The sequence below is a fragment of the Momordica charantia genome, assembly GCF_013281855.1.
Source record: "Momordica charantia cultivar OHB3-1 chromosome 4 unlocalized genomic scaffold, Mcharantia_2.0 BLBB01000004.1, whole genome shotgun sequence".
Taxonomy (NCBI): Eukaryota; Viridiplantae; Streptophyta; class Magnoliopsida; order Cucurbitales; family Cucurbitaceae; genus Momordica; species Momordica charantia.
In genome coordinates, this window is record NW_028275162.1 from 25,195,556 (window position 1) to 25,209,751 (window position 14,196).

The 14,196-nt window shown below is 32.7% G+C and overlaps 2 protein-coding genes across 5 annotated transcripts; both read right to left on the bottom strand.

Annotated features, from left to right (window-relative positions):
• Nucleotides 1–430: 430 nt before the first annotated feature.
• On the bottom strand, nt 431–4,817 carry VTE5 (phytol kinase 1 VTE5). Of its 3 annotated transcripts, XM_088123523.1 has the most exons (7): nt 4,427–4,817; nt 3,358–3,425; nt 3,100–3,231; nt 2,866–2,981; nt 2,600–2,714; nt 2,330–2,477; nt 431–645 (listed from the first exon to the last, which is right to left on the bottom strand). In XM_088123523.1, the coding sequence occupies exons 1-7, from the start codon at nt 4,760–4,762 to the stop codon at nt 640–642; spliced, it is 921 nt and encodes a 306-aa protein (XP_087979649.1). In that variant the 5' UTR covers nt 4,763–4,817; the 3' UTR covers nt 431–639. The 3 variants fall into 3 exon arrangements, with proteins under 3 accessions (XP_087979649.1, XP_022133528.2, XP_087979650.1); XM_022277836.2 differs by lacking the exon at nt 431–645 and having other exon boundaries at nt 2,256–2,477; nt 4,427–4,815; XM_088123524.1 differs by lacking the exons at nt 431–645; nt 3,100–3,231 and having other exon boundaries at nt 2,256–2,477.
• A 3,242-nt stretch (nt 4,818–8,059) lies between these two features.
• Nucleotides 8,060–13,409, bottom strand: LOC111006520 (Transducin/WD40 repeat-like superfamily protein). 2 transcript variants are annotated; one of them, XM_022278509.2, is made up of 9 exons: nt 13,170–13,409; nt 12,843–12,922; nt 12,273–12,338; nt 12,102–12,191; nt 11,696–11,828; nt 11,362–11,480; nt 10,490–10,557; nt 10,064–10,112; nt 8,060–9,446 (listed from the first exon to the last, which is right to left on the bottom strand). In XM_022278509.2, the coding sequence occupies exons 2-9, from the start codon at nt 12,897–12,899 to the stop codon at nt 8,412–8,414; spliced, it is 1,617 nt and encodes a 538-aa protein (XP_022134201.1). In that variant the 5' UTR covers nt 12,900–12,922; nt 13,170–13,409; the 3' UTR covers nt 8,060–8,411. The 2 variants fall into 2 exon arrangements, with proteins under 2 accessions (XP_022134201.1, XP_022134200.1); XM_022278508.2 differs by having other exon boundaries at nt 12,843–12,931.
• Between the last annotated feature and the right edge of the window lie 787 nt (nt 13,410–14,196).

The window sequence follows — 14,196 nt, forward strand, 5'->3', positions numbered from 1 at the left end:
TTTAAACATGCAATCAAATATCCTTTGTTTATTTTTCCTAAAATGTAATTATATTTTTCTTCTTGGAATGAAATAGAAACGTTACTTATCGATAACGGTAGTTTCTTAAATATCTTTTTAATTTATATTAAAATGTGTCTATAAAATCATATAAAAACACTATTCAAAACTTGGAATATTTATAGGTTTTCTTGTATCTTTTTATTGAAGTAAAAAATAATACATACAACTACTACTTTGAACCTCAATTTTCAAAGGATTTTGTGCCAACTAAATATTGTTTTCATATACCTTTCTAACTCTACGTGTATCATTTATTCGAATCAAATATAGCATGAAATCAAACCAAAACTTGGTAGTTGGGTTCATTTTAATTAATTAATTTCACGTGTGCCTCTACTATTTCCAAATACCCATCATCTGCACCGCATACCTTAAGTTTGGCTTAAATATATAAATTTTCGAATTTTTTTTTTGTCAACTGGGCTGGGTTGGCCAAAATTTGAGTGCCCAGATTTACTACAGCATTCAATCTCCATATCTGGGCCAAAGGCCCAATATTCTCGTATTTGGATCTCCTATGCCTCCTCGTAATCTTGCATCTATTTTCTCCATTTTTGAGAAATTGTCTCGGTCATGTTAGACCTGATGTGTCACAAATGTTCACCCTTTAAAATATTTATAAATCTAGATTTACAGTATTTAAATTAGCAGTTTTGTTACCAAATTACCCTCCATAAATATCATTCTATTACATTTATTAATATATTTTAAATGTATTATTTCATAATGAAAATTGATGGTCATTTAATGCAAATAGAATGATAACATTTTTAATAAATAATTAAATAAATATAGTAACTAACCAATACAGTTATTCTATCTCTAAAGATGGCACCATCCGGTCACTGTATTTTTCAGTCTAAGTAACAATCTCATTTTCAAATATTAGTTATATTACAACAAGAAAATAAATCTCAAACAAAGTTGGGGATCTAATCCTCAATCTATTTTTCTATATTTAGGATTCAGAGACTGTATTCCATGGGGTGTGGGGGCACTGATTGTGTGGGCGGACGTGGCGCAATTCCCAACCAAAACATGTGACCATACTTTTTTTTTTTTAACTTTTTTTTTCCACACTTTCTAGGGGCATATACATTGAGATAAGGGAGGGAACAGGGAGATCAAATAATTCACATGAAATATAAAAAGTTGATGTATAGTAAAATATTCAACTCGTAAACTCATCAACAGAAAAAAGTACTTACTTTTTTTTTTAATTTTTTTTTAATTTTATGTTCGTTGGTGTCCAACTCAACTTACCGATGTCTTTGACTAATCTCATGGAACAACCACTTGATCCTACTATTTTTTACGCCAGAAAATAACTAAGAATTAATTCTTAAGATAAGTAGGTGATCATCGTAGAATTTGAACCTATTAATTTTAGTAAAATCAGATTTATTAAAGTTTGTAAATTTGAACCTACTTAACACTAATAAACTTCTTCATAGATCATAGATTCAAATTAAAAAACAAGTTCATAAAAATTTTATAACTACGCTCCATTAATAATCCATTCATTTTTAATTTTATGATTTAAAAAATAATGCTGGTTTAGTAGCAATTTGTTTAATATGTTTCCATCTTTCTTTAAAACTACTTCAAAAACAAAAGTAAGTTCTTGTGATCTATTTTTTCAAAATTTTTAAAATTTGACTCAGAGTTGAAAACAATTTAAAAAAGTAAATGCAAAATAAAGAAATACATAGGTTAAAATATTAATTGCTTACGGATTTAATTTTCCTAAACAAGAAAACCAAAAACGGGACCTAAATTTTTAGATTAATTTTTCATCTATTTAAACACAAAGACAAGTTTTTAAAAATGGTTTAAAAAAAAAAGATTGGACCCAAAAAAAAAAAAAGAAAAATCAAATAAGCATAAGATTTCACAAACAAAAAAGTTACAAAACAGATTTACTCCATTCCAGACCATTCACAAGACTAATTTGAAAATAAAATGGGAAGAAATAGAAAGTGGTTTTAACTTTTAACTTTTACCTATAAAAGACGAGAGGTACAATCACCAAACACTGAGAAATTTTTTTTTTATTCTCTTTCTAAAAATGCTAGTTTTAAAAAAATAACTTCACCAGACAAACTAAAGATTAAAAAAAAAAAAAAAAAAAAAAAAAAAAAAAAAAAAAAAAAAACTTTACCGTACTGGGAAAGGAAACTGGAAAGTGTCAGTGGAATGGGAAGAAGATGGAGAAAATTCAATAGATCTAAAAACTGAAAGTCAGAAAGGCTGCTACCATACTGACCAGTGGTACTGATATATTATCATCTACAACATTTGCAATTGGAAGTGACTCCACCACAGTTGCCACCAAAGAAACTAGAGCAACTTTTTGCACTGTTCTTCCCCAATCCAACTCCAAATATCCAAGAGCTGAGTAATAATACAGCATCCTACACATTGAAACCATTTTTCCAAGTTAATTTCACTACTCAATCTGCAGCAATAGAGAGCATTGGACAGATTTTTAGCTTGGAGAGAGTCTAATTTCTATAAAGAAAGGCCAAAAACTCACCCAATGGAGACCCAAAATCCAAAGATAAACATGGATATGCTACCAATCCAACTCTTCCCCTGATTATAAGGAAGCCGTTTGGACCCAAATCTTCTTCCCATTATATCAGCAATACCTGCAAAATATACGGAGCTTTTAGGCCAATGGTACTACTAGTCAACTACACTCGCGGATGACGATTTATGCGACCCACTTTAGCATTTTATGATAGTTGTGGTTGAAGTTGTAGTTTTAGGGGGAAGCTATTTAGAGAAGCTGAAAATTACCATCCCCCCCACACATCATTGCCAATGAGATCAAACCAACAGGAGATTCACGCCAGAACACAACAGCTGACAAAATCAGTATTAGAACATAATATAGAGGGCCTCTCAGCAACTCCCTGCAGATTTGAGAACATTTGTCTAAAATGATGGAGGGAGAAGTGTAATGTCTGAGGTATACGATATAATGAAATGAGTTTACTCATGCTTTTGAAGGGTGGTTGGACGTTTACTCACTCCGGTTTTCCCTCCCGAGTTAGAGACTTTAAGAGTCCTTCATCTTTGGCTAATGAGAGGCCATACACAACAAGCCTTAAGCAATTCACAGTGGGAACTAGAGAAGCAAAGTAGCGAGCTTCTGTTGAGGTGCTATTCCACAATTAAAACGATAAACTGAAGTGGTTGAGAAACACCCAGATTTAAACCATTGGTGTACAAAATAAATGAAAGCCAGAGACAATAACTTTTTCTGCAAGGGAAAAAGTTAAAGATTACCTGAATATAGGCCAAGACATCATGAAAAGCAATCCAGACAATATGTGAACAAGTTTTCTGCTCAAATTCTGTTCCAATGAAATGCCAATTATTCAGAATTGAAGAGAGTGATGCTATTTGGTGAGAAGGAACAAGGAATACAATAGTTTCTACGAGATTTCCCTCTTCTTTCATGCAACTAATATTTTCACCATGATCAGTAAATTAATGAATTTCTTAAGTTTATATAAAACGAAAGTTGGTTGATGTGCAGAGAGGACGTGGAAGTTGGCAAACTTCTTATTTGAATTACAAAAGAAATAATATCTTGTAAAATTGTATCTGACTTTTCAACCACCCTGTTACAAGTGTACAAAAATTAATATCTTGTACAACTTAGCAGAACATTAAATACAGGACCCAAATGGAAGCAGATTAAAGAAAACTACCAAGTTTGCCAGAACCAAAATGAACTATAAAGAAAGGGTGAACTAAACGGCCCTGGACAGATTAAAACTAGAAGATCAAAAACCAAGAGGTAGACACTTGAAGCCAGTTACCACGGCAGTAATGCTTCCAAAACATTTCAAAAGGCACTGTAAGATTCAAGTTCTATACAGATGCAACTTGCTAGATGCGATGGAGAACTTACAATTACGACTCATATGGAGTTTCTGTATATACTCAAATTCATCTACCAAAGCAAGCGAGAAACATATAGTATTCGATTCACTCAAAATGTAGAGAATCTTATCCGAATTTACTATTTACATTCCGCGTCTAGGATTTCGGTCCGCATTTATCTACTTTGTGAATGTTAGCGGCGCCCAAGAAAAATTTGTTTTCACTTTCATTTTGAGAAATGATAACCGGAAAAGCATTCATGACAATCATCGTCCTTCCGTTTCAGGAAATAGAACTTTATTTCAACTAAAAATGCACATCGATTTTCTCAATTAACCAAACACAGACGTACTAAAAGATTCTCCAAAATCCAGATCTCCATTCGCTCGCATCAATTTAAGCACAAGACTAACAAATAAACTAAGTTGCGCACGCAAGGAAGAGAGAATTCAAGCATTCAACGAACCTGTTGAATCAAATTCCGGCGAGCAAGATTATCGAATCCGAGAACGAGCGAGTAGGCGCCGGCGAGGACTGCCGCCGTCGCACCGGCGTCATGCAAAAGATCTCCAGAAACTGCGCATGGAGGCGGACCACGGTAGGAGGAGGAAGAGGTCCGGAAAGGAGCCTGCGGTGTCCGATGAAGAATTCGGAAAGGTAGATTCCGATGTTGCCTCAGTTCAGCGGAAAGCGAAGAAACTGCGGCGGCGCCCGTACTGTGGTCACGACAGCGGCGGCGGCGAACATTACGAAACCTGAGACGGCACAGAGAGTCAGAGGAGGTACAAGCCAAGAGGCTCATCGCAGCAATTTACTGCCGCAAGCAGCAACGGAAATGAAAGAGCGAATGAAGTCTTTTTCCCTTATTTATTTAATTTTAATATTTTAATTCTTTTAATACAACCACATGTGGAGTGAACATTTGACCATCTTTTTCGTCGTTTCCACTTATTATTGATTTTAATATTGTCTTATAAAATCAATAATAAGTGTAAATTTATCGAAATTTCAAAGTATAGTTTCTTTTGTAAAATTTATATTATAAATAAAAAGAAGTTAAACTATAAGTTTAACCTTACGTTCGCGTCTAATAAATTTTTATTTGAGATAGAAATTCGAACTCACGATCCTTTAATCAGAGATATGTGTTTAGTCAGGTAGACAACTGTGTCTAACTAAATCGGAATTAATCTAAAAAGATGACTGAAAAAAGTAATAAAAAAAGATTGACAAGGATCTTGGACTTTGTGGTATCAAAACGCCTGAGTTGTTGGATTGTATTGGATTTCAGGTGCCGGCAAAGAAAAAGGGTAAAAGAGTAATTGTATCCGATGGACTATCTTCTTAAAGTTAAAATTATTGGGAAAATAAAAGAAATCTTTGTTGTTAGTCCATTTTTGGGTGGTGGCCGTAGGAATTTTTTTTTTTTTTTTTTGGGCAAAATAAAGAAGAAAGCGAAATGGCGTATGTTTAAAATATAATAATTATGTAAAAAAAAATATATATATATATATATATATATTAATATATAATAACTAATAACGACATTGGCGTTGATTGCGGCGGTGTAACGGATATTGGTTCGATTTGCGGCAATCAATTATTTCTCCGCGTCATTTTGGATATTTTCATCTGCAAGCTTACCAGGCCACAAAAATTTTAATTGTCTTTAAAAATAAAAACCATATTAAATTATTTTTAATATATTAGTTAGTTTAGCTCCTTCATATTAGGACCTTTTTTCTTTTAGTATTGTTAATTTTGAATTTATTCAAATATAATATTTTAAGATTTAGGACATTATAGAGACTTGAATTCATGCCCTCTTTATTAAATAACAACTATCTAACTACTCTATTAATTTAGATATATTGGTTAAAAAAATAGTGTATATCATCTCTTAAAGAAACGACCATGTTAGGTAGCGGCATGTCGACCTGTTGTCGATTTTTTTAAAAATATATATTTTAATTAGATTTGACGTCATGTTTAGAGATACGTCTTTTGTGACGAATAAGTTTTTTGGAACATTATTCTATAATAAATTTGTAGATAAATCAACGATATATATATTTTTTTTAATCTTTTCATATTAAATGATTCTTTTTTTTCTCTCTCTCTCTGGTAGGATCAAATAAGTGAGTATTGACTATATTTTTTATGTCAGACGCTGAGGTGTTCAACACTGACCGTTAATTTTCCTTTATTCCCCTTTTGTCCTTTTGTCCTTTAGGCTGAAATTAATGTATAATATTAAAAAATCAGCTTATGGAAAAAAAAAATTAAATATTTCGATTCCATTAAATTTTTAGCCTAGTAGTTTCAATTAACAAGTTGTCTTATTAACTATATTAAATACTTATTTGCTCAATCAATTATTCTTCTGTTTAAATAATTGTTATTAACTGAACCGATTTTGAAAATATATAAGAATTTCGCATAATATTACATTAAAAGGACTTCGGTAATTTCAAATTTTACTCTCTCTTTGTACTCACTCAGTTTTTTTTTTAATTGTAAAAACAAATTAATTATTTAAATATAATTATTGCAAAACTATTTTTTTTGTTTTGTTTTGGTCCCTCCAAATAAAAACAACAATATTTTTAAAATTAGTTTCAAAATAATTGTGTTTAATAAAATGTCCGAATTTATAGATCAAGACGTAGAGGTAAAACCTTTAATAGCAGAAAGAAAAAAATTAACATATATGTTAAAATGTATAATTTGACAAAGAAAGTTAAGCTAAAAGTGTATTAATGAGTTAATTTTTAAGCATTTTGGTTTAGCTATTGAATATTAATCTAATAAGAACAAACGTCGTGGTTTGATAATCACATACTCACATTTCAATACATATAATATATATATATATAAAAGAAACTTCAAGTTATCTTTTTTTGCGCTTTTACTCTCAACTTTAATCTTTCTAAAACTTTTTATCTTATTTTTAACTTTTTTTTTCTTACTAATCGTTTTTTTTCTAACTTTTCTTCCTCTAGTTTTTTCCCTCTGTCTCTCAAAATTTATCTTAATTTTTTTCGATCAACTTTTATTTTTGCATCTGATGACAGAAGTTCTCAAAGCATCACCCGGAATTCATTTCCCATCCTGTGTCAACCCATCCCCAATTCTATTTTTAAAATAGTTAATATATATTTTATTAACAAATTTTACTGAATTACAAATGAAATATTATTAAAAAAGAACTCATTATTTATATGAGTATATAATAATTTTACAATTAAATAGATACAAATTTTTATTACTCAAATTGTAAAAATTTAATCAGAAAAAAAAAATTAGATGGACAAATGTATTACAAATATTTTTTATCTCCTTAAAATAATATTTCCTAATTTCATAAGAAAATTGACTTTGTAAAATAATTTAGTTTATAAATTATATTTTTCAAAAAGAAAATAAAAAGCAAGTTTAACCAAATACAAAAGACTTAACAGAACCAAAAACAGACTTGACAAACTCAAGCTTTAACAAAATAAGACTTAGTAAACAATGGCAAAATAGTGAACTAAACACTCCCAACTTTTACCAAGATCCTAGCCATCCCTTTACATGGATTTTTCTCTCTCTGGTATAATAATCTCTCAATCTTCAAACTTTTTTAAAACAGAAAACTAAAAATAGTATCCAACATATTTGATTATCTATTTTTAAGAACAAAACACAAACATATAGGACCATTATTTTCTAAAAAAATAAAACTAATTTAGTTATTTTTTAAAAACTGAAAACTAAAAATTATCAAACGTCCCTAGATAAACCAGAAAAGACTTAAATAAATAAATAAATAAAACCAGTAACCCACATTTTTATTCTCAAAATAAAAAAGCTAAAATAACTCTTAATGATACCTTATAAAGAGAGAGAATCTTGGAGCTAATATTAATATCTATTACCCAAATATATTTTCCTCATTGTCATTGAAGAATTGAAAGGTCAAATGAAAAAAGTTTATACGTGCACTAAACCCTTTCAATTTGAGGGCAAAAATTATCCCAATCCTAAATAGAACTTTTGAAAATCAAAATATTCATGACCATAAGTGCAAACCAAAATCAATGTGAGTGCATGTGTATGAAGAAGCAAGTAAAAACCTATTTAAGTACATAGATGCAGCATTTTTTACCTTTTAACGGAAACAAATAATATTCAACAAAATTTATGAAGACAAATTATGCATAATCTATGGCTACAAAACTAACAACCATGGATGCTACATGACTATACATGTGCAAAATCATGTCGTGGTTTTCTTAGGAGCAAACCTTTGCAACGACTTGGGAAGTTCGACCTCCACGCTCAACTTCAGCCTTTTTCGAGACGGTTCTTCTTCTTCTTCTTCTTTTATCTGTTGGTGAAGGAAAGGCCTTGTGGCCTTCTAGAAAACTAAGAATCACGGGATGCTACATGAGTATACATCTGCAGAATTATGTCTCGGTTTTCTTACGAGCAAACCTCTGCAATGACTTGGGAAGTTCGACTTCCTCGCTCAACTTCGGCCTCTTTCGAGACAATTCTTCTTCTTCTTCCTTTATCTGTTCATGAAGGAAAGGCCTTTTGGCCTTCTCAATAATCTCACGTTTCTTCTTTTCCCTCTTGGTTGGCTTATTCCTTCCCTTGGTTTTCTTCTTCATGGTAATTCCCTTTGCAATGTCAACTGCAGACTCCTCCTCAGCTTCTCTTTCCTTCTTTGACTTCTTCTCTTTCTTCTTTACCGACATAACGGTACCAATTTTTGAAGGGTTCAGCGAAATCGTCTCGGGAGGAAGCTTGTCGAGAAGAGACCGGACCTCCTTTTCTCTCCGCTGTTTAGATGTCTCGAACGGGTTAGCTACCCAAGTATCGAAGTTAGGTTCACCAGAGCCTGGAATAAGGATACTCGACCAACCCATCGAGTGACCTATGCCTAGAACATCTTCATAAGGTCGAAACAGTAACTTTCCTATTTGGTAACCTTTCACCATTGAGTGAGCCATATACTTACTGTAATTCTGAGTACCAGAAGGGTCACCCAGAATCTGAACACATGATCCAGTTCCATATGCAAGTAGTCCTTTCTGGCTGAAATCTAAGGTCTTGGCATGCCCTGGCAGAGTCTGAAGCACCTCAAATTTCCTCAAGTCCCAGAGCTTAATTTTCCTCTCGGATCCAGAGGTAGCCATGAGATGGCCGTTCGGGTGGAATGCTAATGCCGAAACAGGCGTTCGATGACAAAGCATCTTTACAAGAGGAGCAGAGCTTGTAGGCTTCCACATAGCAACTGTACCACCTGAATGACCAGTTGCTATAACCCCATTGAATGGATTTACCTGCATCACATCAGTACGGCCTAAACCGGTGCGGAAGACACCAACCATGCTACCTGTTGTTACATCTTGATAATGAAGCTGTCCAAACTTGTTAAAGGATGCCAAAAGGAAGTGATTTTTCAGAAATTGAAGCCTCAAGACTGATCCATGCTCCTAAAAAGTTTATACAATTTGATCAAGTCAATGATAATACATGATAATAGGTGCGACATATAACAACCAACATATGTACACTTTTTTAATAAGAAAGTGGGATGTATTAATCACAAAAACACGAAACAGCCTAGGGGCAGAGGTGCCTCCCTCTGCCTCCCTAAACACTAATAAGAGTTCTCCGATCATTTATAATTACAATGAAGCTATAATCACAGAAGAATTTCTTATGGTTTATGCACTACCATGAAGAGGTGTGTTGTACACTTCGAGCCTGCTATCACTTTACTGAAGCTAAAGTGAAACAAACATCATACAGATAAAATCCAATAACATCATGAACAAATTCATTCATAATTTAATTTAATAACTTGCCATCAATTTATTGAAGTTAAGCAAATAGCATAAAAAAGAAATCCAGCATAACTTTTCTCGAAGGCGGTAAAGTGGAGTAGTGACATCCATCAATTCTCAATGGCACAAAAAGAAATAATCAAACTACATTCAGGGAAAACTGTGAATAGTATTCAATGTATTTGGGTCAAGCTGCCAGAATGACAAATAGGAGAAATACAGCAGCAAATAAGAAGATCACTCAGATAGTTGCATATACCAACCTTAAGGCAATGAAGCTCTGTGCCATCCCGGTTATAAATATATGGGTACCTGTTAAATTTCAAAATTTTCAATTATATTATCAATTTTTTTTTTTTTTTGGATAAGAAACATTTCAGCTGTGTAGTGTAAAGTTACATAATCTATCTAAGCAATGCAAGGGCCCCCTAGTACAAAAAGATTTGATTTAAAGGTCTAACATAAGAAAGTGTTTTTGTTTTTCATTCGGGAAGTTTTGGGTGGGGGGCTAATCATTAGATAGATTCTACAGTAAGTTTCTCATAATAAATGTACTCTCCATTTTAAGCATCCAATTTTTTTAGGAAAAAGGAGGTAATTAATGTCTAGAAAATCATATTAAAAAAACATGTAATGAAGTTAAATGTATGCACGAGCAACAAAAATTAAGAGAGAAAAATTGGCAATACTTTTTTTGTGCAGCAGCAAAGAACAGCTCATTGTGCAAGAAGACCACATCACGGACAGTTTCCTTAACCTGAAAACAGTACAACTGTGAGCAATGACTATAAACTAAACTTATCTTCCAGACTAACTCTAATTAATAAAGCACACAATAAATCAGGATTTCTTTAAAAAAATATGCTATGAGACAGACTCTTTTAGTCATTCTATGCTTTATTTCTTTGCCAATTAATGAAATTTTTTGGCACTCACTTTTGCCTCCATTTGAAGAATACCCAAGATATGTTTCAGATAGCCCTATACAATTACAACCCATATTTGCTATTCCATCCCTATTGTCCATAGAACCTGCTCTGAATAATCAATCTTTTGCGGGATTATTACCAATGTAAATGTAATCATAAAAAACTAATTTTTCAAGAATTTTAGATCAATACCTCTTGCCCACGTATTGCATGTGATACATTGTTTTAGGAAAGAAATACAAAAACGGGAGATTCAACAATTGGCTTTTAAGTCATGTGTCATCTACCACAAATTCCATATTTTCATCCCACCAATTTATAGATATTTGTTTTACATGCAGTCGTATCAACCAACATTCAAATATGGCATGGTTCCCAAATGATAGTACTCTAACACATCTCCATTAAATTGTACTCAAGAATTGTAATTCGAGAAACATATGTAGCACAAGTATATTCCAAAAGGAATATATAACCTGAGAAACTGACCAACCTAAAAATAATATGATGTGGGACATCGAATGAAGCTAAGTTCAAATAACCACAATCATGCAATCATTTTTAAGGACCACTTGCTGCATTAAAACTTCTAAGTGCCCCAACATAACGGTACCAATGATCATTGTATATACCTGAAACTCTTTAATTAAATTAAGGTTCTTCATGTCTACAATTGCAAGGTGGCCCTTACGTCCAGCAATGGTCATATATCTACCATTTGAAGTATAGTCAAGAGAATATGGTCCAAGAGCTGCACATAAGAATGAATATTAGCACAAAAAGTTAATTTCCAAAGATGAGAAGAAGAGGCACGAGCTTGTTTTTGTTTTTAGAGGCCAAATATGAGAAGAAGAAACACAATCAATAAAAGAAACAGAGTTACAAATTTCATAACAAGAATTTCAAGGGAAATGGTATCTTCAAAATATACATAGCAAAATAATGCATAGTAGCACAAAAAGCAACCTGGCAAAATAATATCATGTTGATTCCTTCTACTTAAGATATCTACTTCATGAGAAATTGTTTCCTGTTTGATTCTCCAAGTCTTCTCCAATCCTTCAGCCTCCAAATAGCCTCCCTCACTTGGCATAAGCCACTGAACAGAAAAAAGACAATTAAACAATCAAGGCGCAATCCTAGTAGTCTATTTGAACTCATATCATTAAATAAAATCTTTCAGCTCATTCGATAGACACATATTTACTATATCACAACATCTTTCTCATCAAAGTTCACAAAGAAACCCCAAATTCTCTGGTTTAATGCTATCAAGCGTGTCCTGTTGAACTTGTGGGTTGGTAAAAACGATTAAAAGTTTAAAACAAAGGGCAGACAGATAATAGAAGAGATTTGGATAACGAGAATTTACCTTCTCGACCTTGGCAGCAGCTTTAGCAGATTTCCCATATAAATCTTCTCTAACAGAAAGTTGACCCTTCAACTTTTTATCTTTCAGAACCTGCATTTATAATGAAGATTGATAAGAAGGAAAAATAATAATAAACTAAATAATCAATATGCACAAAGCCCATTTCCATACCTCCAGATTAGCACCTTCTCCTCGTAGATACTTCTTAATTCTCACATCCATCTCACTAGATACCTCCTGCAAAAAATTATTCAAAGGACATAGAGAAAGACTTTATTCTAAAAATCAATAAATGAGGGAAAATCAAGCACTCTGGTCTAACCCGATGGTCAAAGGAGCAATTTGTATACTAGATTCCTTTAAGATCATGAGTTCGATTATACCTAAAAAAATCACAAGTTCAAATAGTGCCCACCTACCTAATGTAACAAATTTTTAAATATCAAATGTCATAGTGTCAAATAATTGTCCACAGAGATTGCATATAAGGTAGTAAATACCCTGACCGTTCTAGTAAAAATAGATGAAAAGTGAGAACAAATTAACAAAAGCATGCCTTAAATATGATCATTTATCTAACAAAAACTTGCCAGCTCAAGAAGTTTTCTGACTAAGGGCTGTATAAGAAACGCATTACAAAATAAATACAGCCTGTGCCATGAAAAGGAAAAGAATACAGAAGGTGCATATGTAATAATAAGGACACCGACCATCGTGCCATTCAGTCGAAAATTGAAATACCTGTTCTGTCGGAGGCAGAACCCTTTCAGCAACCGCATTTCCTTGTTCCTCCTCCATTTTATGTGGTTAAACTTCGAAACCTACACGTGCTAAGGTAAATGAATAACATGTTAAGAAAAAATATAGAGAAAACGCGCTTCAAAGAGGCATAACCAAGATTCACCAACAATGTACGTGAAGCTACCTCCACAACATTCACCTTAACAGGTCAGATACAAGATGAATCACACTAAACGAAACAAATCAAGTAAAACAGCTCATGAGCCGCGATGGAAAGCAGACAACAACAAACTAGAGTTTTCCATGATTATCAGAGAGCGTCAATACCTAGTTTCTGCACGGAGGCGGAGAGTCGAAAGTATTAAACCCAATTGCACCTTTCTCGATCACGCGCGCTTTAGATGACAAAAGAAGAAGTTTCAGTTAGACGTCGGAAAAGCCGGAATTAGGGTTCCGGGACCGGAGAATGACGAGCAAAAAACGGAAACCAGAAACGAGAAGCGCGGCGGAGAGATTTCGAGAGGGCTCCCTCCGGTTAGCTTCTACGGCGACGTGGTCAGAGAGGGTTTTTCGTGGGGGTTTGTCAGTTCTACGATTGGGCTTTTAAATGGGCCGAGAGGACGGTTCTCCAATTGGGCTTTGACGATTTGGGCCGGTAGGATTTTGCTTTTTGGGCCCAAATTCAATAAGTAGGCTGAGTGGGCTTCGTATGGATGTCAATTATTTTGAGCCGACAAATTCTAAAGCTAGGGTTATTTGTGTATATTGACAAATTTTGATATGCTATTTTAATTTTCAACTTTAGTATGTTATTTTAAAGAGAACAAAATCTAGCATGCTGCTTTAAAAATGGAAAACATGTTGGTGTGGGTAATTTTTCAATTTTATAAATTAATATTTTCTTAATTACGTTATAATCTTCGTAATAACAATGACATGTAATATATATATATGTGTGAATATATTCTATAAGATATATATATATATATTTAATGTTTAAAATAAGGTTTCAATTAAAGTTTAGACTTCTAACTTTTAGGTTTATGTCTAAATAGTTTATATCAAGTTTATAAACTTTTAATTTGATGATTAGTAGACTATATAATTTAAAAATATATAATAAACATCTAAATATATAATGTTGCTAAACTTCTCATTTGTGTCAAATAAAAATTTTAATCAAATTTGACATTTAAAAAAAGTTGTGAATCTTACGAACAAAATTGAAAAATATAGGCCTAACACAAAATTTCATTGTCAAATCAAGAGTAATTGGTATATTTATTCTTCTCTCGGAAATTCGATGATTCATATCCCCAAATTAAATTGTTGTACTAAAAAACACAAAATTCAA

Coding starts and splice junctions, on each gene's coding strand:
- VTE5 (XM_022277836.2), bottom strand. CDS start 4,762: ATGAGCCTCTTGGCTTGTACCTCCTCTGACTCTCTGTGCCGTCTCAGG. Junction 2,982..3,099: donor ACTCGGGAGGGAAAACCGGA/GTGAGTAAACGT, acceptor TCAAATCTGCAG/GGAGTTGCTGAGAGGCCCTC. Junction 2,478..2,599: donor GGATTTTGGGTCTCCATTGG/GTGAGTTTTTGG, acceptor TTCAATGTGTAG/GATGCTGTATTATTACTCAG.
- LOC111006520 (XM_022278509.2), bottom strand. CDS start 12,899: ATGGAGGAGGAACAAGGAAATGCGGTTGCTGAAAGGGTTCTGCCTCCG. Junction 10,558..11,361: donor ATTTAATTAAAGAGTTTCAG/GTATATACAATG, acceptor TACTGTTTTCAG/GTTAAGGAAACTGTCCGTGA. Junction 10,113..10,489: donor TTTGCTGCTGCACAAAAAAA/GTATTGCCAATT, acceptor GAAATTTAACAG/GTACCCATATATTTATAACC.